At 36.9% G+C, this 17,747-nt stretch overlaps 1 protein-coding gene across 2 annotated transcripts in view; it reads left to right on the forward strand.

Annotated features, from left to right (window-relative positions):
• Positions 1-17,747, forward strand: part of ESR1 (estrogen receptor 1) — a 182,188-nt gene that overhangs the window by 130,751 nt on the left and 33,690 nt on the right. For both annotated transcript variants that reach the window (XM_085576600.1, XM_021540602.3), the window contains exon 5: positions 1,171-1,506. In XM_085576600.1, coding sequence (XP_085432726.1) covers positions 1,171-1,506 — 336 coding nt within the window. The remainder of the gene's footprint in view (positions 1-1,170; positions 1,507-17,747) is intronic.

The following is a 17,747-nucleotide window of genomic DNA, read 5'->3' on the forward strand; positions in this document are numbered from 1 at the left end:
TTTTTGTTGTGGTTTTGTTTCAAATGTTTTCTCTTCCCTTTTTCTTGAATGGTTAATATCTTTATTCTCTGTAGATACTTTTGCTTTTCAAGCTGGGGCTAGTGCTGTTTTTCCTATTCATGAGAACTCCAGCATAAGCATAAGCCCATCATAAACTGCCTTCTCATATCTCAATTCCTTGTGTGCTTTCCTTATTACTTGGTTGTCCTCCCTTGCCTCCACTTGATGATGGATTAAGGTTTTTGACTCAGTCTCAAAATGCATGTTACTCCTCCACTTAGAGCTAGACTTAACCTTCCCTTTTATGGCTGGAGTTCCACGTGGGCTTTATCATTGTATTTTTCTTGTAACCTTTCCACAAAGGGAGATTTTGTTCCACTGCAAAGGTCTTATGTTGTTTGAATTGGTATGGCTGACTTGATAATATCCTAAGGTTCAGGGTCATACAGTGCAAAGCACATTGCAGAAATGTGCAGTAATAACAATAATGGTTTCTGTTGTGGTTTATTTCAGCCTTTTGACAGTAGGTCTCCCACATTAGAATCGGAGGTTGTGATTATCTCTCCTTTTCATTCTTATGTTTGTCTACTTAAATTCTTTATTGCTGTATAAACTCACAATGGGAACTTTCTTGAGTGGTTTTATATAAATATTTATATAAATATCACAGGCTCAGTAATAGGATGATGTTTAATTAAAATAATTGGTTACCTTAAGCAAAATATTCTAGAGAGTTTTTGAGAGCTACTTCAGTGATCCGTCTGACCCACCAACATCATTAATTTATAATTGTTAATTTATAGATTAATGGTCTGCAAGAGGTTGGGACACACTTTGAAATTTTGAGCAATAAAGAAATATTTATTTATTCTCAATAACTGACTTCCTTTTGCGGGGCTAAAGCAGCTGTACAGTTCACTTGTCTAGATTTCTGTGTGAGCCCAACTGATCTGAATTTTAGGAAAGGGTGCACTATTATATACACTGTACTTTAAAAAATAGTTTTTCTGTCTAACTACTGGTGTAAGACTCCCAAAGAAGTCTTCAGAAAATAAATCAAGAGTCAATGCTGCCTGGGTCTATCAAAAGCATCTGCTGTTGACTGAAGCCAAGTGTACATAATACTTAAGTTCAAGGGAAGGAGTTCATGATATTCTTGTGTGTCTCTAGGAATCCGAAAAGACCGCAGAGGTGGGCGAGTGATGAAACAAAAACGCCAAAGAGAGGAGCAGGATTCCAGGAATGGGGAGGCTTCTTCAACAGAGCTGCGAGCTCCCACCCTTTGGGCAAGTCCACTGGTGGTTAAACATAACAAGAAGAACAGCCCAGCCCTGTCCCTGACAGCAGAACAGATGGTCAGTGCCTTGCTGGAAGCTGAGCCACCCCTAGTTTATTCTGAATATGACCCAAACAGACCATTCAATGAAGCTTCTATGATGACGCTGTTGACCAACCTTGCAGACAGAGAATTGGTGCACATGATCAACTGGGCAAAGAGAGTTCCAGGTAAGGAAAAAAAAGCCCTAGTCAACTATAAAGCCTGTAGATCACAAACAAAAAAAAAACCCCATGCACTGATTTTCTGACTACCTATTCTTATTTAATTCGAATTGTTCATTTAAGTACAAATACATTAAGAAAATTTACATCATTAAACAAAGTTTAGGTTATATTAGTCAATAAAATGCTATAGTGCAATGTAAGTGACTTCTGAGGAAAGATTTATTCAAGAAAAGGTATTTTTCCCACTCTATAGGATGCTGGGCAGTTTTTTGTTTGCAAAACCGTACAAAACTGAGCAAAGTTAAAGGTTGAAAGAAATTATTGGCAAAATCTAGTTGATTAGATCTAATGAAATTATGTTAAGTATTTTGATCCCCTTAGAGAAGGGTTACTCTCATATATGTAATGTACGCCATAAATTCAGTATCACTACTAAGCCCATAAATATTACTATGATTTATTTAGTTGCTGGGTTATAGTTTTGACTTTGAATTACAGAACTTTCATGAATTTTGAGTTTGAAAAACAAATCCAGAATAACAGTTTTGGTATAAAATTATTTTTAGTGCACTGTGATTCCCTTTTTTCCCTGAAAGGAATTACAGAATTGTGGGAAATACGTAACATTTTCTTTGAGTGTATGCGATATATTCATTCATATAGTTAAGTTAATCAATATAAATTAAATGAGAGAGTAGTTTTGTTGTTAAAGTTCATCACCTTTCAAAGCTTTAGTCTACGCAAATATTCTTCATAAGTTAAGATGTAAACATTTGTAAGACATTTATTGCACATGTCATAGTTTTATCTTGGTAAAATACTGGCATACATGGTAATTTATCCTTCATAATTGACTGGAGTTCCTATCTTTTAAGTTTTTTACTGTAGCCATTTATTTAATTAAAATTATGTAGATGTTTTAGGAAGGGATGCTAGAGACTACTAACACAGTTCTTACTCGCATAGTGCATTACCTCAAAAGAATTACACCCAGGTTATGCCATTTTTCTGTTTTCCTTCATTTAAACTTGGCAAGACTGTTCCTGGTAAATCAATAACCATGTCTTTTCCAGTCCTTAAGGGTTCCCTTTCAGCCACTTTTCACATGTCACTTTGTGGGCTCCAGCTATGATCAATGAGAACCTGTGTGTGTTTCATTTCTCATCATATCTTATAAGAAATCACTTGAGAATTTTATTCTTGACAAAGTCATGGTGGTTGAAGCCTGTTCTACAGTCTGTTCAAGTCAAGGGCAGTTCTGCTAATTTAGGTATATTTTGCATCATGCCATTACAAAAATGCTTTTGAAGAATGAACCTATATACATAGTGTTAAGTTATTCACTATTAAAACAGATAAATTCAAATTACCTTTCTATGGATTTTCAGAGATATAATTAGTCTGAGTCTGTTAAATTAATTTAAATTCAAGATGAATAGACCACAATCTAAATTCATTATGTTGTCCAACTGGAAACATTTGGTTTCCATGACTTTTGATTTTGAGAGTGTAATTAATGGAAATGTGTTTAGAAATGAAGTATCATTGTCAGAGAACCAAGATCTGTTTTTTATTCAGAAGTGTCTCTAGAACTGCCTGTTACAAGATGACTAAAACTGACAATGATCAAAAAATTGCCTGGTTTACTAAATAGAAACTTCAAATTTTAGGAAAGCATCTGACACCAGATAATAAAATGTATAAGGTTTTCAACTGTTTATGTATATCCAATGTATTTTACATTTATATTTACTTAAATTGTTAAAATAGTTCCTGAGGAGAAACCAAACCCAGTGACTTGACCATGTATATCCATTGATAAGTACTCCAGCAGATGAGGTTTTATATAGAACTGTTACACTTTGGCTAGAATTAAAAGCCAAAAATCCTTTCCCATTCATATTTTGATTTATTATGCACTGTACAATTATACCAAAGGAAAACAGCAATTATAGCTAAGGACAGAGAGAATAAAAGAGTTTGGGGGGTTCTGAAAGTGCTGGACACCTAACTGGTTCTTGATGTTGTGTCCTGGAGAGCTGTATGCATGAACAAAAGAAGAAATTAAAGGTTTAGCAAGTTGATTTAAAAGAATTCAGGTCCAATTGTTTACCTACCTCTACAGCTGGGGCCTCTGAGAATAAGAAATTTAGATCTAGGTGCTTAAATATATACACCTTTTTAATCTCTTATTTGGTCTGTAGGAAAGGTTGGGTGTACCTAGTTGCTGATATTAAACTTTAGATGTACTTATCACCTTTCAAAGACTGGGTCTTTGCTTGCCAAAGTTTTTTTCAGCTGGAATATGTTGGAAATATATATACATTAATGGAGATGTGTCTGACAATTTAAAACATATTTTCACCCCATCATCATGTTGCCAATGATTACATTATTATAGAATTTAAACTATTCAGCTTAATTAGAGAGGATTTTTGTATATGTTATTTGTGAACAGGGGAACAGAATAACTTTTTAAAGTGTTTGGTGTAACAGCATTGTGGAAATCCACTCAGTTACTTTTTTCAGCTAATTTAACAGGGTTTCAAGCTTCATGATCAAGGGTAAGAATATCCTTTTTCCTTAAAAGTGAGTGTCCTTTTTAGCAATAGGAAAAACGTAGTTGCAGGAAACAGCTTCTCCTACGAACACTTCTCAAGCCTTGGAAAAATTGTGCAAGTTAATTTACCTATGTGCAGAATGTAGGCAAGCAAGGAGTAAAGTCTATATGAGTGACTGAATTGAAATCATATTTCATAGTGATCACAGAATCACAGGCTATGCCATGTTAGAAAGGACCCACAAGGACCACTGGGTCCAAGTCCTGGCTCTGCTCAGCACCATTCCCAAGAATCACACAAATGCCTGAGAGCATTGTCCAAATGCTTGTTGAATTCTGTCAGGCTGGTGCTGTGCTTCCCTGGGGAGCCTGTTCCACTGCCCAATCATCCTTTGGGTGAAAAAGCTTTTTCTAATACCAATCTAAAGCTCTCCTGACATAATTTCAGGCCATTCCCTTGGGTCCTTTTACCACAGAGAGAGGTAAGTATTTGCCCCTCCTCTGGTCTCATGAAGAAATTGCAGACTGTACTGAATTCTCCCCTCAGTCCCTTTTTCTCCATGCTGAACGGACTAAGTGACCTCAGCTGCTCCTCATACAGCTTCCCCTCCTGGCCCTTTCACCATCCTCATGGCCCTCCTTTGCATGCTCTCCAGTGTTGAATGTTGTTATCTTGTGGCACCCAAAACTGCCCCCAGCACTGGAGGTGAGCCTGTCCCAGTGCAGAGCAGAGCAGAGTGGGACAATCCCTCCCTTGCCTGGCTGGCCGTGCTGTGCCTGATGTCCTCCAGGACAGGGTTGGCTCTCCTGGCTGCCAGGGCACTGCTGGCTCATGTTCAACTTGCCACTTGTCAGGACCTCCAAGTCCCTTTCCATGGCATTGCTTGCCAGCTTCTCACTCCCTGGTCTGTCTGTACATCCAGGGTTGCCCTGTCCCAGGTGCAGAATCCAGCACTTTCTCATGTTAAAATTGTTATGGCTGGTGGTTGCCCAACCCTCTAATTTGTTGAGCTCTCTCTGCAGCTTTACTGAAATCCAAAAATGTTACATTTTTTGAGGAAGGAAGAAATTTATATCAACAAAGAAGAAAAACAATGAAGATACAGCTTAGAAAATAGCGTAAAAACTTTCAGGGATATTTTATGAGTTTATTTTGCTGTGTAGGCTTTAAAGAATAGTTTTTGGTCAGCCAGTCTTTCTGATGATATAAATAGGTGGGCATGGAAAAAGAAACAGCTAGTTAGATGTATTGGATAAAAGTGAAACTATTCTACAAAATGGAGTAATGCAATATAAATTGTGATAGATTGTGTAAAATAATGTAGGCAGAGATCTGTTATAAAGAAATGCTGAGGAAAATCTTCAAAATGAGATGTGTATCTTTGCAGACATGGCCTGATTGGGAAGATCAGAACTGGTCTCAATCTTCATTACAACTAATTCAGCATCAGTTCAAACTTGCTTTAACTGGTTCTGCAAACTTGGTGGTGTTAACCAGTTTCTGGCAAAAAGAGAACTTGTGGCAACTTCTTATGCATAACCTCAAAAAACCTTATATAACCTCAAAAAGTATCTTTAGTACCTAGATCAAACATGATTTTTATCTGAGGTCAGAACCAAGTTCCCCTATGATAATGCAATTCATAGTATGCCAAGTACATAAAAGCATGTTTTATTTTTTTTTTTTTTAACTTGGCCACTAATACAAGTGGGCTTGCCTGATTAAATGAACAAAAGTCTTGTACAGTGTCCTATGACATAAATAAAAAATTCAGGATTTACTTTTTAGATGGCCTAATGGGGATTTAGGCTGCAGTCCTTCCAGGTGGCCTCTATAATACACTGACAATGCCTTTTGATCGCCCCAGCCAGTAGCAGCTGCACGTGAGATGGGTGCAAACAGATTGTGGTGGGCTAGATTTTACATGTAAATTGAGCCTTTTACCATTGAATTTATTTTAACTGGGACAAATCACTAAAAATCATTTGTAGACAAGGTATCAGTGTAGATGAATGTTCATTTCTGAATCATATATTCCTGAAAGATATGCCTTCCAATGTTCTTGGCTTACATAAAATCTTGGGGATATAGTACCACATTCAGAATAGTCTTTACTAAAACAAGCAAAATTATTACTCTGCTTTTCTACAGAAATGATGTTATGTCAAAAGAATTAACTTACTGTATTTCATTATACACTTACTGTGTATTTAGCTTAATGTCTTATGTGGAGTACTGTATTTTCTAAATGAAGCTGGCATTTTCAGTGTAATCAACCAAATATTTTTGATGTAGAATCTCTTGAGATGGTAAGAGACATTATGAGCTTATGCTGTGAGCTCCTGCTAAAGAGTGTAGCTTTAAGGAAATTTTGTTGCAAGGGTGAAATCTTTGGCAGTGCTGCTACAATCTTGTATAACTATTTACTACAAGTACAGTAGCTGTACAACTTAATAGCCCTAAAATGGTACACTGGGCATACAGGCTTTGAAGTTTTGAGATGATTCACAGTGCTGTACTTATTTTATGGCTTCATGAACCGAGAAGATAAACATTTTGGCACTGGGTTTTTTTTGGGTTTTTTTTCTTCTTTATTTCAAAGCCACAGAGGTTGCTATTTTCTTAAGATATTGTTTTCCTGTTTGAACTTTTAAACTGCTCTGTTAAATCAGGAACAGTGTGTAAAAAGGCCAATAGCCACAATTTTACACTGCACTTTAGTGGCACCAAACATTGAAAAAAAAATGAGCTTGCAGTGGAAAGAAAGATATCTTAGATGAGAGTGGTATGTGTTTATAACCCTTTAGGTGTATGAATGTTTATGGAGCTTCTAAGTGTAGTGATCCTCCTGCCAATAATTTACATTTATTTTAAAAAAGGAATGGCTTGAAATTCCTGTAAAAAATTTTAATAAACCTTTCAAAACACCTGTTTTACAGTCTCTTCTCCTTTGCTTAACAGGCTTGCTGAGGAGATTTCTAAAATGTTATTAAAAAACCCACCCTTTTGCTCATCTCTTTAATCTGTTGAAGTAGTACTTTCTGCTCCCCTACTTTTTAGATGAAAAACAGAGGAAGCAAATCTGTAAGCAAAAGATACATGAAAACAGGCATCTGGATCTTTTTTTTTGTTTTGGCTGCTTTTGATAATTTAATTTCTGTGAAATTTCATTTAATTACCATGAATGTCAGACATAAGTGTCAAACATTGTAGTGGAATAAAGTAAGCACCATTAGAATTTGAACATCAGATTGAGACGTATCATTCAATAGAAGGATTATGAAGAGCAGCAGGATTAAAATCATTGAATATGAAATTAAATCTTTCCATCCCTGTGTTTTCTTAGTCTTGGAAATATTTTCAGTTTTTCTTGTCTATGTTTGTAAAACCGAAAAAGCATTCCTTTCCGTTCTTTTCCTCTTCCAGCTTCTGGGTGCTGTATAAGAAACCCCCTCTCTTACAAGTTCCTTTTTTAATTATCTCTAGAATTGTCTTGTAGTGCTTTTAAAAAAAGATGACACATATTTCCTCCTGTACCGAACTTCTAATGAGAGAAAAGGATGAAACAATGTGACACAGTGGACTGCTGTTGAGAGATGGGTTGGAGGTGCTGGTTCTAGAGGGCAGGGAGATGTGATATGCGCCAGGAGCTTGTGTCAGACAGGAAAAGCCAAAGCTGGGAAGGAACAATTCAGCAGAAGTGCTTGTAAAGGAGCATAAACAATAAAAAAACAAAACAAAAATACAGGCAGTGGTTTAACTAGCTGAAGACTGGAAGAAAATTATAAAAAAGAAAGAAGGTATCAAGGTCTGAATTACAACTCTGATATTGGAAATTTAAGAGGTATGGTACCCTAATGCAATGGTTTTCAAATTCTAGGGAGTCCCTAGAGTTAGGGATATATAAGGGGGAAGAAATACATCAGGACAAGCTGACCAGCAGCAAGGAGACTCCAACAGTGAGAAAAAGTAAAGAACACAGGCAAGAGGACCAGAAGAAAAAGGTGCTGTGAATCAGTCAGATGAGGTAACAGTAAATTCAACAGCTCCATACTGGGGTTCTAACTTATTGCTAGGGTTCCTGCTGAAGACAGTAATTTATTCTGGGACTCTTCCTAGTGGAAGGGTCTGGTTGTTGCCTGCTCCTCCTGCCACAAGGAGAGCCTTGGGATGTGATTTACACACAGTTCTTTCCCATTTAATCTTCCAAACCACAGTGTTCCAGCTTTATGTCCCACTCTTTCCCCAGGAGTTTCCTGGCCGTAGGTATTAAAATAATGTATTCAAATTGCATCATTGTATTTGCATAAAATTTCAATCAAGGGAAACAGAGTTAGAACAGGAAAAGTATTAAGGAACCACTTAGAATATTCCTTTGGAGAACCATTTAGAGTATTTCTTCTGAGAACCTTTGACTGAACTCAAATATATCCTTGAGGGTTTTCTAAACTTTTTACACATAAACTTTCAACATTTCATTTTTTTTGTTTATTCTTACCAGTTTCTCTGCAAACTTCTAAAGCTAATCCTGTAGATTTCCAGATTTTATTTTTTTTTGTCCAGAAGGAGAGATTCTTAAAAGTACATTAGCTGCTGATGCCATTATGCAAGTGCATAGCCAAAAAAGTTTTGTAAGATTGCTATTTCACATATTATGGAGTCATAGTTCCATCTGCACACAGTGGTTTTAAAATCAAAACCCACAGTACTATTACAAAGCTGATCCTATTCAGGCCTTTTTAGAGTAAGAAATATTTGAATTTCAAAGATTTGAATTTTGGGGCTTCCCAACAACTGGCTCAAAAAAATATCTTTAGTAACCAAAATTTATCTAACTATGAGTAATCTTGTTTACATGTTTGACATATATTGATGGATGAAAAATGACACCAAAAAGGTAAAATGGAGTAAAATTCTTCTAACAAGAACTACTTATATGTTGGAGTTCATTGGGCATTCAATGGTATACAAGTTCAATTGATAGTAAGTGTTTGAAGATGAAATTCTATTGTTCTTGGCAAATGGAAAGACAAAATGAACATTCACAGTAATAATCTTTATATTTTTTAGCCAAAATGTTAGGAAATTAAATACTTAAACTGTAATATTTTATTTCTAAAAGATATGATCCTTTTATAAAAACATTTCCTGCTATTTTTCTTTAGCTGATAAATAATTTACACTCTTGGATGAACATATCTGTCTTAGAGTCTTCAGCTATGCTGAACCCTGAAGCTTTCCAAGAAACGCTCGTTAATTTCTACTCTAAGTAAACAGTAAGTAATGATCCCTCCTGATTTATTTATTTCTTAAAATAATTTACAAAAAGAATATGCGATTGTTGGAAAGCACTGATGCGATATGTATGTGCATGTGCACATATCCATTGTTTCTCGTTCACATAAGTCACACAAACTGGCCCTTTTTACTTGATGTTTAATAACTTCAGCCTAATTCTTTTACGTTCTCTGTAGTACTACATCTCTGAGCACAATCAGCTGTAATTCCAGTTTAGAGGTTATTTTAATATCATTTGTATTAGCTTTCTGTTCAAGTGAGTCACTCGCTAAAATCTTATGTTAGATATATAGGAGTTTTTAAGTTACATAGAAATAATTAGGAAAGATTTATTGCAGATGACTTCTGGATGGGCTCTTACGCCGTCTGTATTGCTGCAGTGGTGCATTATATGATACATCTGTTACCAGCTCATTTGTTTTCTTTCATTATCTCTCCGGGAAATGAACTATGTGTGGAAAGAGTATGTTGTTTTGTCTGCATGCTAGTTATGGACTGCTGTGAATTTAAACTAGAGTAAGCAAGATAAAGAATATCCCACAGTGGAATGGGAGATGAGAAATCTGCAATTGCTTCGTTCCTTCAGGAGTTGTGCTCAGTTAAGTGTCTGTAAGGAACTATTGCCTTCTGTTCCTTATGTAAAGTTCTGTTGCTTGTAAGGAATGTCTCTGTCTACCACAGTATGGAGCAGGGAGATAGAGGTGATGCATTTATCACTGTGCTTAGACTCTGGGTCTGACCTAAAGCTTCTTAAGCCTCTTGAGGAGTCCTGGAAACAGAAGGGAGGAATCAAGATCTTTAATTCAGTGTCCAATTCCCTTTGCCCACCAGGGAGGGGCATTGCTCAGGCTGTCAGAGGTACCCAGTGATTCTCCCAGGCATCTGGTATTCCTTGTGAGCAGACTGATCTCAGAAAAAGGAAATTCATGTCAGAATTTTCAGTTATTTTTTTCTCTACTGTGTGAGACTTTTGGTTTGGAACCAAATGCAGTAGGAAGCCTGAAGACCCATAATCAAGGTTAATATACAGATGAGGGGAAAAGTACAATTCAAAATCTTGCATAAGCAAGATAGGCTAAATGTGTTGTGTTCTCTGTGAAATTATATTCTAGAGTGTTTAGGTTTATTTGGAAAACCAAAATGCCAGAAATCTAATTTTACTTTGACTCACAAAGACAGGGAAAGTGGTAGAGTAGGCTAATTAAAATGTTCCTTATCAATAGCTTAATGAAGCATCTTCTGTGATAGCTGCTTTCCCTCAAAAAACATGGCTGCAAATAGAGAAGTGGCTGTACAGGCTGCTGGCATGAGAAGCCTGTGTTTACTAAAACCCTGAAAAGTTTCTGACTGGATGTGATCATTGTATTAAAAAAAAAAAACAAACAACCTAACTGGAACAGAGCTAAAATTACAATATTGTCATATAATATCAACTATTATATTAATACTGCATGTCTGACCTATTCAGAAATTTGATTGCTACAAAGGTAGTATTTCTTATGAGTATTACATACATTTGTAGAATGTACTCTGCGAGTTTGTAATTTCACCAGTATTTACTCCAATTGCAATGCTGGCTAGAACAGCTCCTACCTTTCTACTTGTCCCTGTTTTGGGATGGCTGTGCAAGTACAGCCAGTATAGGGATTTATCTGGATTAAAAATGAATCTCTTGGGGGTGTGTTTGGGGTTGCCAGTAACTTGATCCCCAATCCAGTTCATGGCAAAGTAGTTGAGACAATTGAAACGGAGAGCTGACAGTCTATCAGGAATGAATAGGCAAGTATTAGTGTGATAGTTCTAGAAAGAAATATTCATGTGTCTATACTGCCAGTAGTAATATACAACCATAAAGCAGGCCTTCTTCTAATTTAATTTCTCTCTTTTATGCAGAGAGGTCTTTTCCAGTCTCTCCTGTTCAAAGGGCAAGAATCTTCTAATTCCTGGCACCATTTACAGTCTTTATCCTGTTTGCTTAAGTAGGTGTTTAGCTCCTACTTTGCATGTTCCTGCTTAATCTGCAGCATAAAGTGCAATGCTATGCCATACCTGTGAGGGGTTGGAGACTCATGGGCAAGAGGTAGCATCCCCTAAGTCAAGATGCATCCTTGTTCATTGAGGGTCTTTAGTTGGGGTACAAGGTTCTTCCCAGGAGGCAAAGACTATCTTGTTGCTTGCCAATTCTAGTGCATATTTTTTAAAAGTTGTTCTTCTGTCTTTCTCTTCCTGGAAGGCAGTAAATTCTTCTGGAAGTTTTTTGGGCAAAGTTTGCACTGTACAGCTAGTAAATAGTGACCTGAAGTGACAGAAGCATGTGGCAGCCTTTTGGAATCAGTGGTAGACAATTAGTCTGTTGCAGGGTGGGATTTTGCAATGTTTGTGGAAAAGGAAAGCTCTAGTGTACTTTATTTGGTAATGATGGGATTAAACACCGGTATTAATTGCTTAATACCTCACATATTTTAAAACCAGTATAAATGGAGTGATTCTCAACTGACGCAGATGATCTGCTCATGAAAATCCAGCACAATTATCAACTTGTGACTTCATTTTTTCCCCACTTGGTGTTCATATAAGCACAGTCATGGAGGATCACTGGCTCCAATATGAATACCAAATGCACCTTTTTTCCCCCAGGTAAACATGTAGGGTTATGTTCCTTTATACTGAACTTTTGGGAAGAGTGCTGCTTTACCACAGGGAAGCACTGACTGTGCCAATGCCTCCCTGTGTCAGTTCTATATAACTCTTTTACAATGTGCCACAGTGAATCCATTCCTAAAACTAGTGTCTCAGGATTTTATCTGCTGCATGGGAAATCTGTGAAGCACACTAAGTATCCCTGTTGTAAACCACTACCCCCCATCCCCCCTTACAGGCAGAAATATGAATTAAATCTGCTATTTATTTTATACTGCTCATTATGTTCCTGTTTTATACTTTGCCAGTGTGCCTCTTCTCAAAAATAGTGGCTTAAATTTTGCAAAATTTCCACATGCTACTTTAAGTTTTTAATATTTTTTTTATTCTGTTTTTAGTTTGTTTTGTTCTTGTCCCTTGGTTTGGTTGTTTTTGGGCTCTTTTAGTTAATTATTTTTAGTTAATTATTTTTTTTTTAGTTTTAGTTTTTAATTTTTTTATTTTTAGTGAATTATTTTTTCTCTTATTTTTCTTAAGGGGGGGGACACTTCTAATCAAGTGTTTAACTGGACCAACATTTGAATGAGGCAGTGCGAGGCAGCACAAATACATTTTCTTTACTGCCTGATTTCAGCAGATAGTGCAGTCAGAATGCTCTTTTCTTTAGACTCCACATCAGCTTTTTTGTACCTTATTTGTCAGTAACAGGGCTTCTGAGAGGTTTTGGTAAAAATCCATCACTGCAGGCTGATAAATCCAGATCTGCCTTTCTTCACCTGACAGTGAATAACTGTTACAAGCTTTCCATGAGTTATTTTATTTACAAATAATGTGGAGTAACCTGTAAAAGACTTCATGTTGGTGGGTGACTGAAATTATTTACTAATGGGAGGCCAGAAGTAGTTCAGTATAACTGATGAGATGTTGATGAGATGTTTTCCCCCTTCTTAACAAGTTGCTAGCCTCTTGGACCCTCAGAGTCTCATGATTTCTGAGTCTCTGAGCAGCTTCCTAATACTTCATGTTTACTTCATATCAGACTATATTTAAATGTGTTTGTAGGTGCTGTATTTTACACTCAGAATTAGCCTTTTTTATGTATGTGTAAGAAAATATTACGATTTTTTCTCTTCTTTTTGAATTTCCAAGTTTATCCCTCCTCCTCAGTTCATATTTTGATTGTCCATCTCTGCAAAAATGCAGCCTGAATATATGCCTAAAAAATAGGTTGAATCCAGTGTTAACAGAAACAGTAAGGAGGTGACTCAGTTCTCTGAGTATCTCTGAAATTCCTGTTTTATTTGTTCTGATTAAATTAAATTATTTTCTGTCATCTTTATAGTTTGCTGCCTCATTGCTTTCTCAGCATGTCAGATCACTAATAAACATATTTAGGATAATTAAAGTTAAAATGCTGTGTCATCTTGACAAGTTTCCACCATATTGTTGTTTCATGTTTTCTGTCTCTTGTTCAGTTGTTTAGAAGATTGCCTTTTACCACCATAGTGCAACATCAGTTCTGTGTGAGCTGTTTGTGGTTACTGCTTGACTTCATCTCATCCTGGTAACTCTCCTTGTGGCAGCCAGGTAGCCATGGGAGAATATAAATATACGTGAGCTGTAGAAGTGAGTAGAAGGAACCCATAAACTCCTGGATATCATCAAAATATAATTTGGGTAACAATCAGGTGATATTGCCTGCCTTGGGGCTCCTACACCAAGCACAGTTCCTCTGCCTCTGAGGATAGGAAACTTCAGCCTGAAAAAGTCTCCTTTATGTGATCCAAACTGTGCTTCGAGCATCAGTATGGTGATGCCGTTCATAAAACAGTCTCCCAGGCTATGTCTGAACCATGTGAAGTGCCTCTATTTCCTGATCCAAGCCAAAGTTTAATTCTCATCCATAAGGAGTCTATCAAATTTGCATTTCATATGCATGCGAAAGAGAAAAAAAAGAATCAAAACGTCTTTGAAATAAAAAAGGTGAAAACTACCACTTTTTTTTACAAGTTAGAAAAAATATCAAATTACAATTCCAGGGAAAGCTTTTTGAATCTTAAGTTATGTATTTTTCTTCTAATCTTTTATTTCCGCTATTGTCCTTATTAGATGTTATTACAGTGATATTTTTTAATGTGGTGGGATTCCATGCAATTTTCCAGTCCTGTCAAAGGATGACAAATAGAGTTTATAGGTCCAGTCATTTTGGATGAGCTTGTACACTGTTCCAAAGCTTTTCCAGATGTCTCCATCGGAGTTGTGTAAATAATTAGTTTCTTTGTTTCATGGCAGATAAAAACAGTAAAAAATAAACTTTCTCATTTCATACAAAATGAAACATTTGAAAATTTCTGCTAGATAATAACCTTTTTTGGTGAAATGAAATTCTTTTAATGTGAAAGGGTACACTTCAATAAAATTTCAAATATTTCAGGCACCTGTTTAAAATAAAAAGACAATTTTAGGGGAAAGGGTCCTATATTTCCAGAAGTGTAGATACCTTTTTCAATGTTGAGTAGGAATAGGTGCCTGGTAGAGTGCTGAAAAGTAAGATGAGGCTCTGACAAGGAAGCGGTGTTTCCAGAGAGAAACCAGCCTCTTTTTATTTGCTTGTTTTTATTTTGTGAACCTGACATGTTACCCAGAGTGTTTTAAACTTGCCAGCCGTCACTTTCCAACATAAAATGCTCTGCCAGAGTGCTTCCAACCAGCTCTAGCTCAGCGTGTATCTCAGCAGGCAGTATGGGAGATTGAGTCGAGGTCACTGTTGTTGAAGTGGAACACCTGCGTTTCGTGTGCACATCTGAGCCTGCTCCATGAAATGTGCCACGGTTTCTTGAGGCTGCCTTGGATGTGTAAACCCATTGAAGGAGAGTGTGAGAAAAGGGGCTTAACATGTGTTTTGTGGAAACATGCTGCTTGATAACTTTCTCGGTCTCCATGGACAAGAAGATTAATACAAATTGCCAGCTGCACTCCAGTGTCTTGCTTTCCCTGTAAAGTATTCCTGTGCTCTGTCTTATGATGACACTCCCACACAGCTGCTGAAACAGTCTTCTTCTTGTAGTGGTTGAAGGAAATTGCTGCAATTAATTTTGCTGTCTTTTTTCTCTTTGATGTATCCTTAAAATTTCTTGGACAATTTTTTAGAGATTGGGTTCTGTTCAAAACCAGTTATGTAGGGATAAAACAAATAAGAGGAAAAACAAGCACTTGAGGTTTCATTTATATATGCTTATGTTTCTGTTTTGATGTAGGTACCAGGCAATGTAATGGATGATAAAGTACACATATAAAATATATATAGCTTCTGTTACTCACATATAAGTGCAATAGACAGAAATAATACTTCAAAAGTGAACAATCTGAGGAAAAAAAAAAAAATGGATGCAGGTGCATTAGTCAAGCTAGTTTTATATCCTAGTGACTATAAAGAATGACCAGACCATGAACTCTGAAGTTAAACCTCATTTCTTGCGTACAGCACACTATGTTCTGAGCAATTTCTATTTGTAGTCTTGAGGCAGTTTTAATCTTCTAGTTCACTACAAACTTGACAGTTTCCCCCTCTTTTCCTTGCGTTGCAAAATAATCCTCTTTTCTTCTAATTCCATATGCTGCTGCAATGAATGCTAATGGGTTCAGTGTTGAGCACAGTAGTGGGAGACATTGTGGAGAAAAAAGCTTAATGCCTTGTTCACTGGATTTTGTGAATGAAGAAGGGGAGAGCTTAGCCCTCCCAATTTCATCATGTGAAAGTTTTTACAGTTAAAAAAGTGTTAAATTAGAATGTGACACTTCTAAAACTTCCAAACATGGGTGGAGACATAAAGCAAAACAGTGAAACTTTAATTCTTAAAGAATTAAACAGAATTATTGGAAATAAAAGTATAAAACAGTATTTTAGGGACAGTCAGAAAGACTGGGGTTAATCCTTCATTTCAGTTTAAATAACTAATGTTAGTTTAGAAGAATGGCTAAAGCTAGCCACCGGTTGTTTTATCTTGCAAATCTAATTTTATATCTTTTTTTAAATGTTCTTGATTGCGTTATGATGACCTTTAAGTCTTTCATATAGCTCTTATAATTAAAGGATAAAAAAGGATAAAAACTGGAACAATGGAGATATTTTTACACCCTAACATTTGTGGGAAAAATGAGCACAGAGCAGTAGAATTGAGCTGCCTGTGATACAATAGCTCTCCAGCCTCCCTTTAAGCTAGTTTTGTTCACTTGCTCTCCCTGTCCTGTTCCCCCTGTGACCATTTGACCATGTGACATACCTGCATTGCGTTTATCCACCCTGAGGTTTTCCAGAGCCTCTTCCTCTAGCAAGGTCTGTCCCCTGGTGCTGCAGTGAAGGCCAGGCAAGCGGTGCTGCCCAGGCCAGCTCCAGCAGTGCCCCATGTGAGCCACCCCCGGCTTGCTGCTCGCACTGACACCATCAGGGCACTGCCCCATCCAAAGTGCCTTTCCCAGCTAGGGTGCCTTTCCCAAGCAATATGAGGATGTAGTAAAAGCATGTAGGTGCACTCTGCAAAAGAGGAAAACAACTTGGAAGTCTTTGAGCTTTAGTTTTAAAATTCTCCCCTAGTAATTGTGTATTGAATCAACCATTTGAAACCTTGCAGGGGCAAGCTGGGGTAATTTAAAAAGCTCTGAAACATTCTACTGTAGTCTGCCTGCTTTCTCCCCTTCCAGATTATATGTTTACTTGAAAACTGTGGTTGCTTAAAGAGATTGCTCAAAGAGTGATTGCTTAATGAGACCTTTTGCCTCAAATGATTTTTTTTTTTTGACAGCCACAAAACCATCACTTCCATTTGGTTTAGGTTGTGATTGGAGCATAGCCTGGTACTTTAGTAAGGAGGTCAAACAAATGCTGAAAACCTCATGCTGTCTTGGATGCAACTGAGCAGACAAAAAAAATCCAACTCATGCTGGATATGACCTCAAGTCTTAGGGCAAATTTACACAAAGTGTAAACTCTCCAAGGTTGTTGGTGCTGCCTGACTGCCCATCGATCGCTTTCATGCTTCTCCTTCTTGACAGGTTATTTCACCAATAGTGTGAACAATTAAACCAGAAGAAGAGGCTAACAGTGGCACTCCTAGTTGGATGGGGGAAGAGAGGAGGGGAAATAACAAAGGAGAGAGGACAGCTTATATTTATGAGTCTGTCTTTTGAGTTTGTAAAAGTCAGCTAAGAATGCATAACCAGCCCCAGAAATTATTTTGGCCGCATCTGTTTTTGATGGAAAACATTTTGCATAGCTGTGACCTCTTACAAAAATGACAAATCCCCAAAAAACCCTCCAAACTACTTGCAACTAGCCTGAGTACTGGTATAAGTTTAATATAATGTAATTAACTGTGGCAGAGACAATAAATAAAAGATGTATTACCTCATACCATCTATTTTAGTCAGCAGCTAATAAATTTTGTATAGTGTCTTTCTTCACCTTTCCAGGGAAAAATTCAGAGGACCATCTTCAAAGAAAAGCCTTCACATGCAGCTGATGGGATGTTCCTACACTCAAAATGACAGGGAATAGCTGCTGTTCCATTCTCAATAAGCAGACAGTGCTTTTATTTTTGAGCCTGAACTTCCTGAGAAATGGCACAGCTCTCAGTGCTAAAAGAACCATAAAGTAACATCTTACTGTTGTCAAAGTGTACCCTGAGTCTCAGCCATCTGCAGTACGGTCCAGGAAGGAATTATAATTAACATGCTTTAAATAACTGT

The sequence above is a fragment of the Lonchura striata genome, chromosome 3 (assembly GCF_050655825.1).
Source record: "Lonchura striata isolate lonStrDom1 chromosome 3, ASM5065582v1, whole genome shotgun sequence".
NCBI classification, from domain to species: domain Eukaryota; kingdom Metazoa; phylum Chordata; class Aves; order Passeriformes; family Estrildidae; genus Lonchura; species Lonchura striata.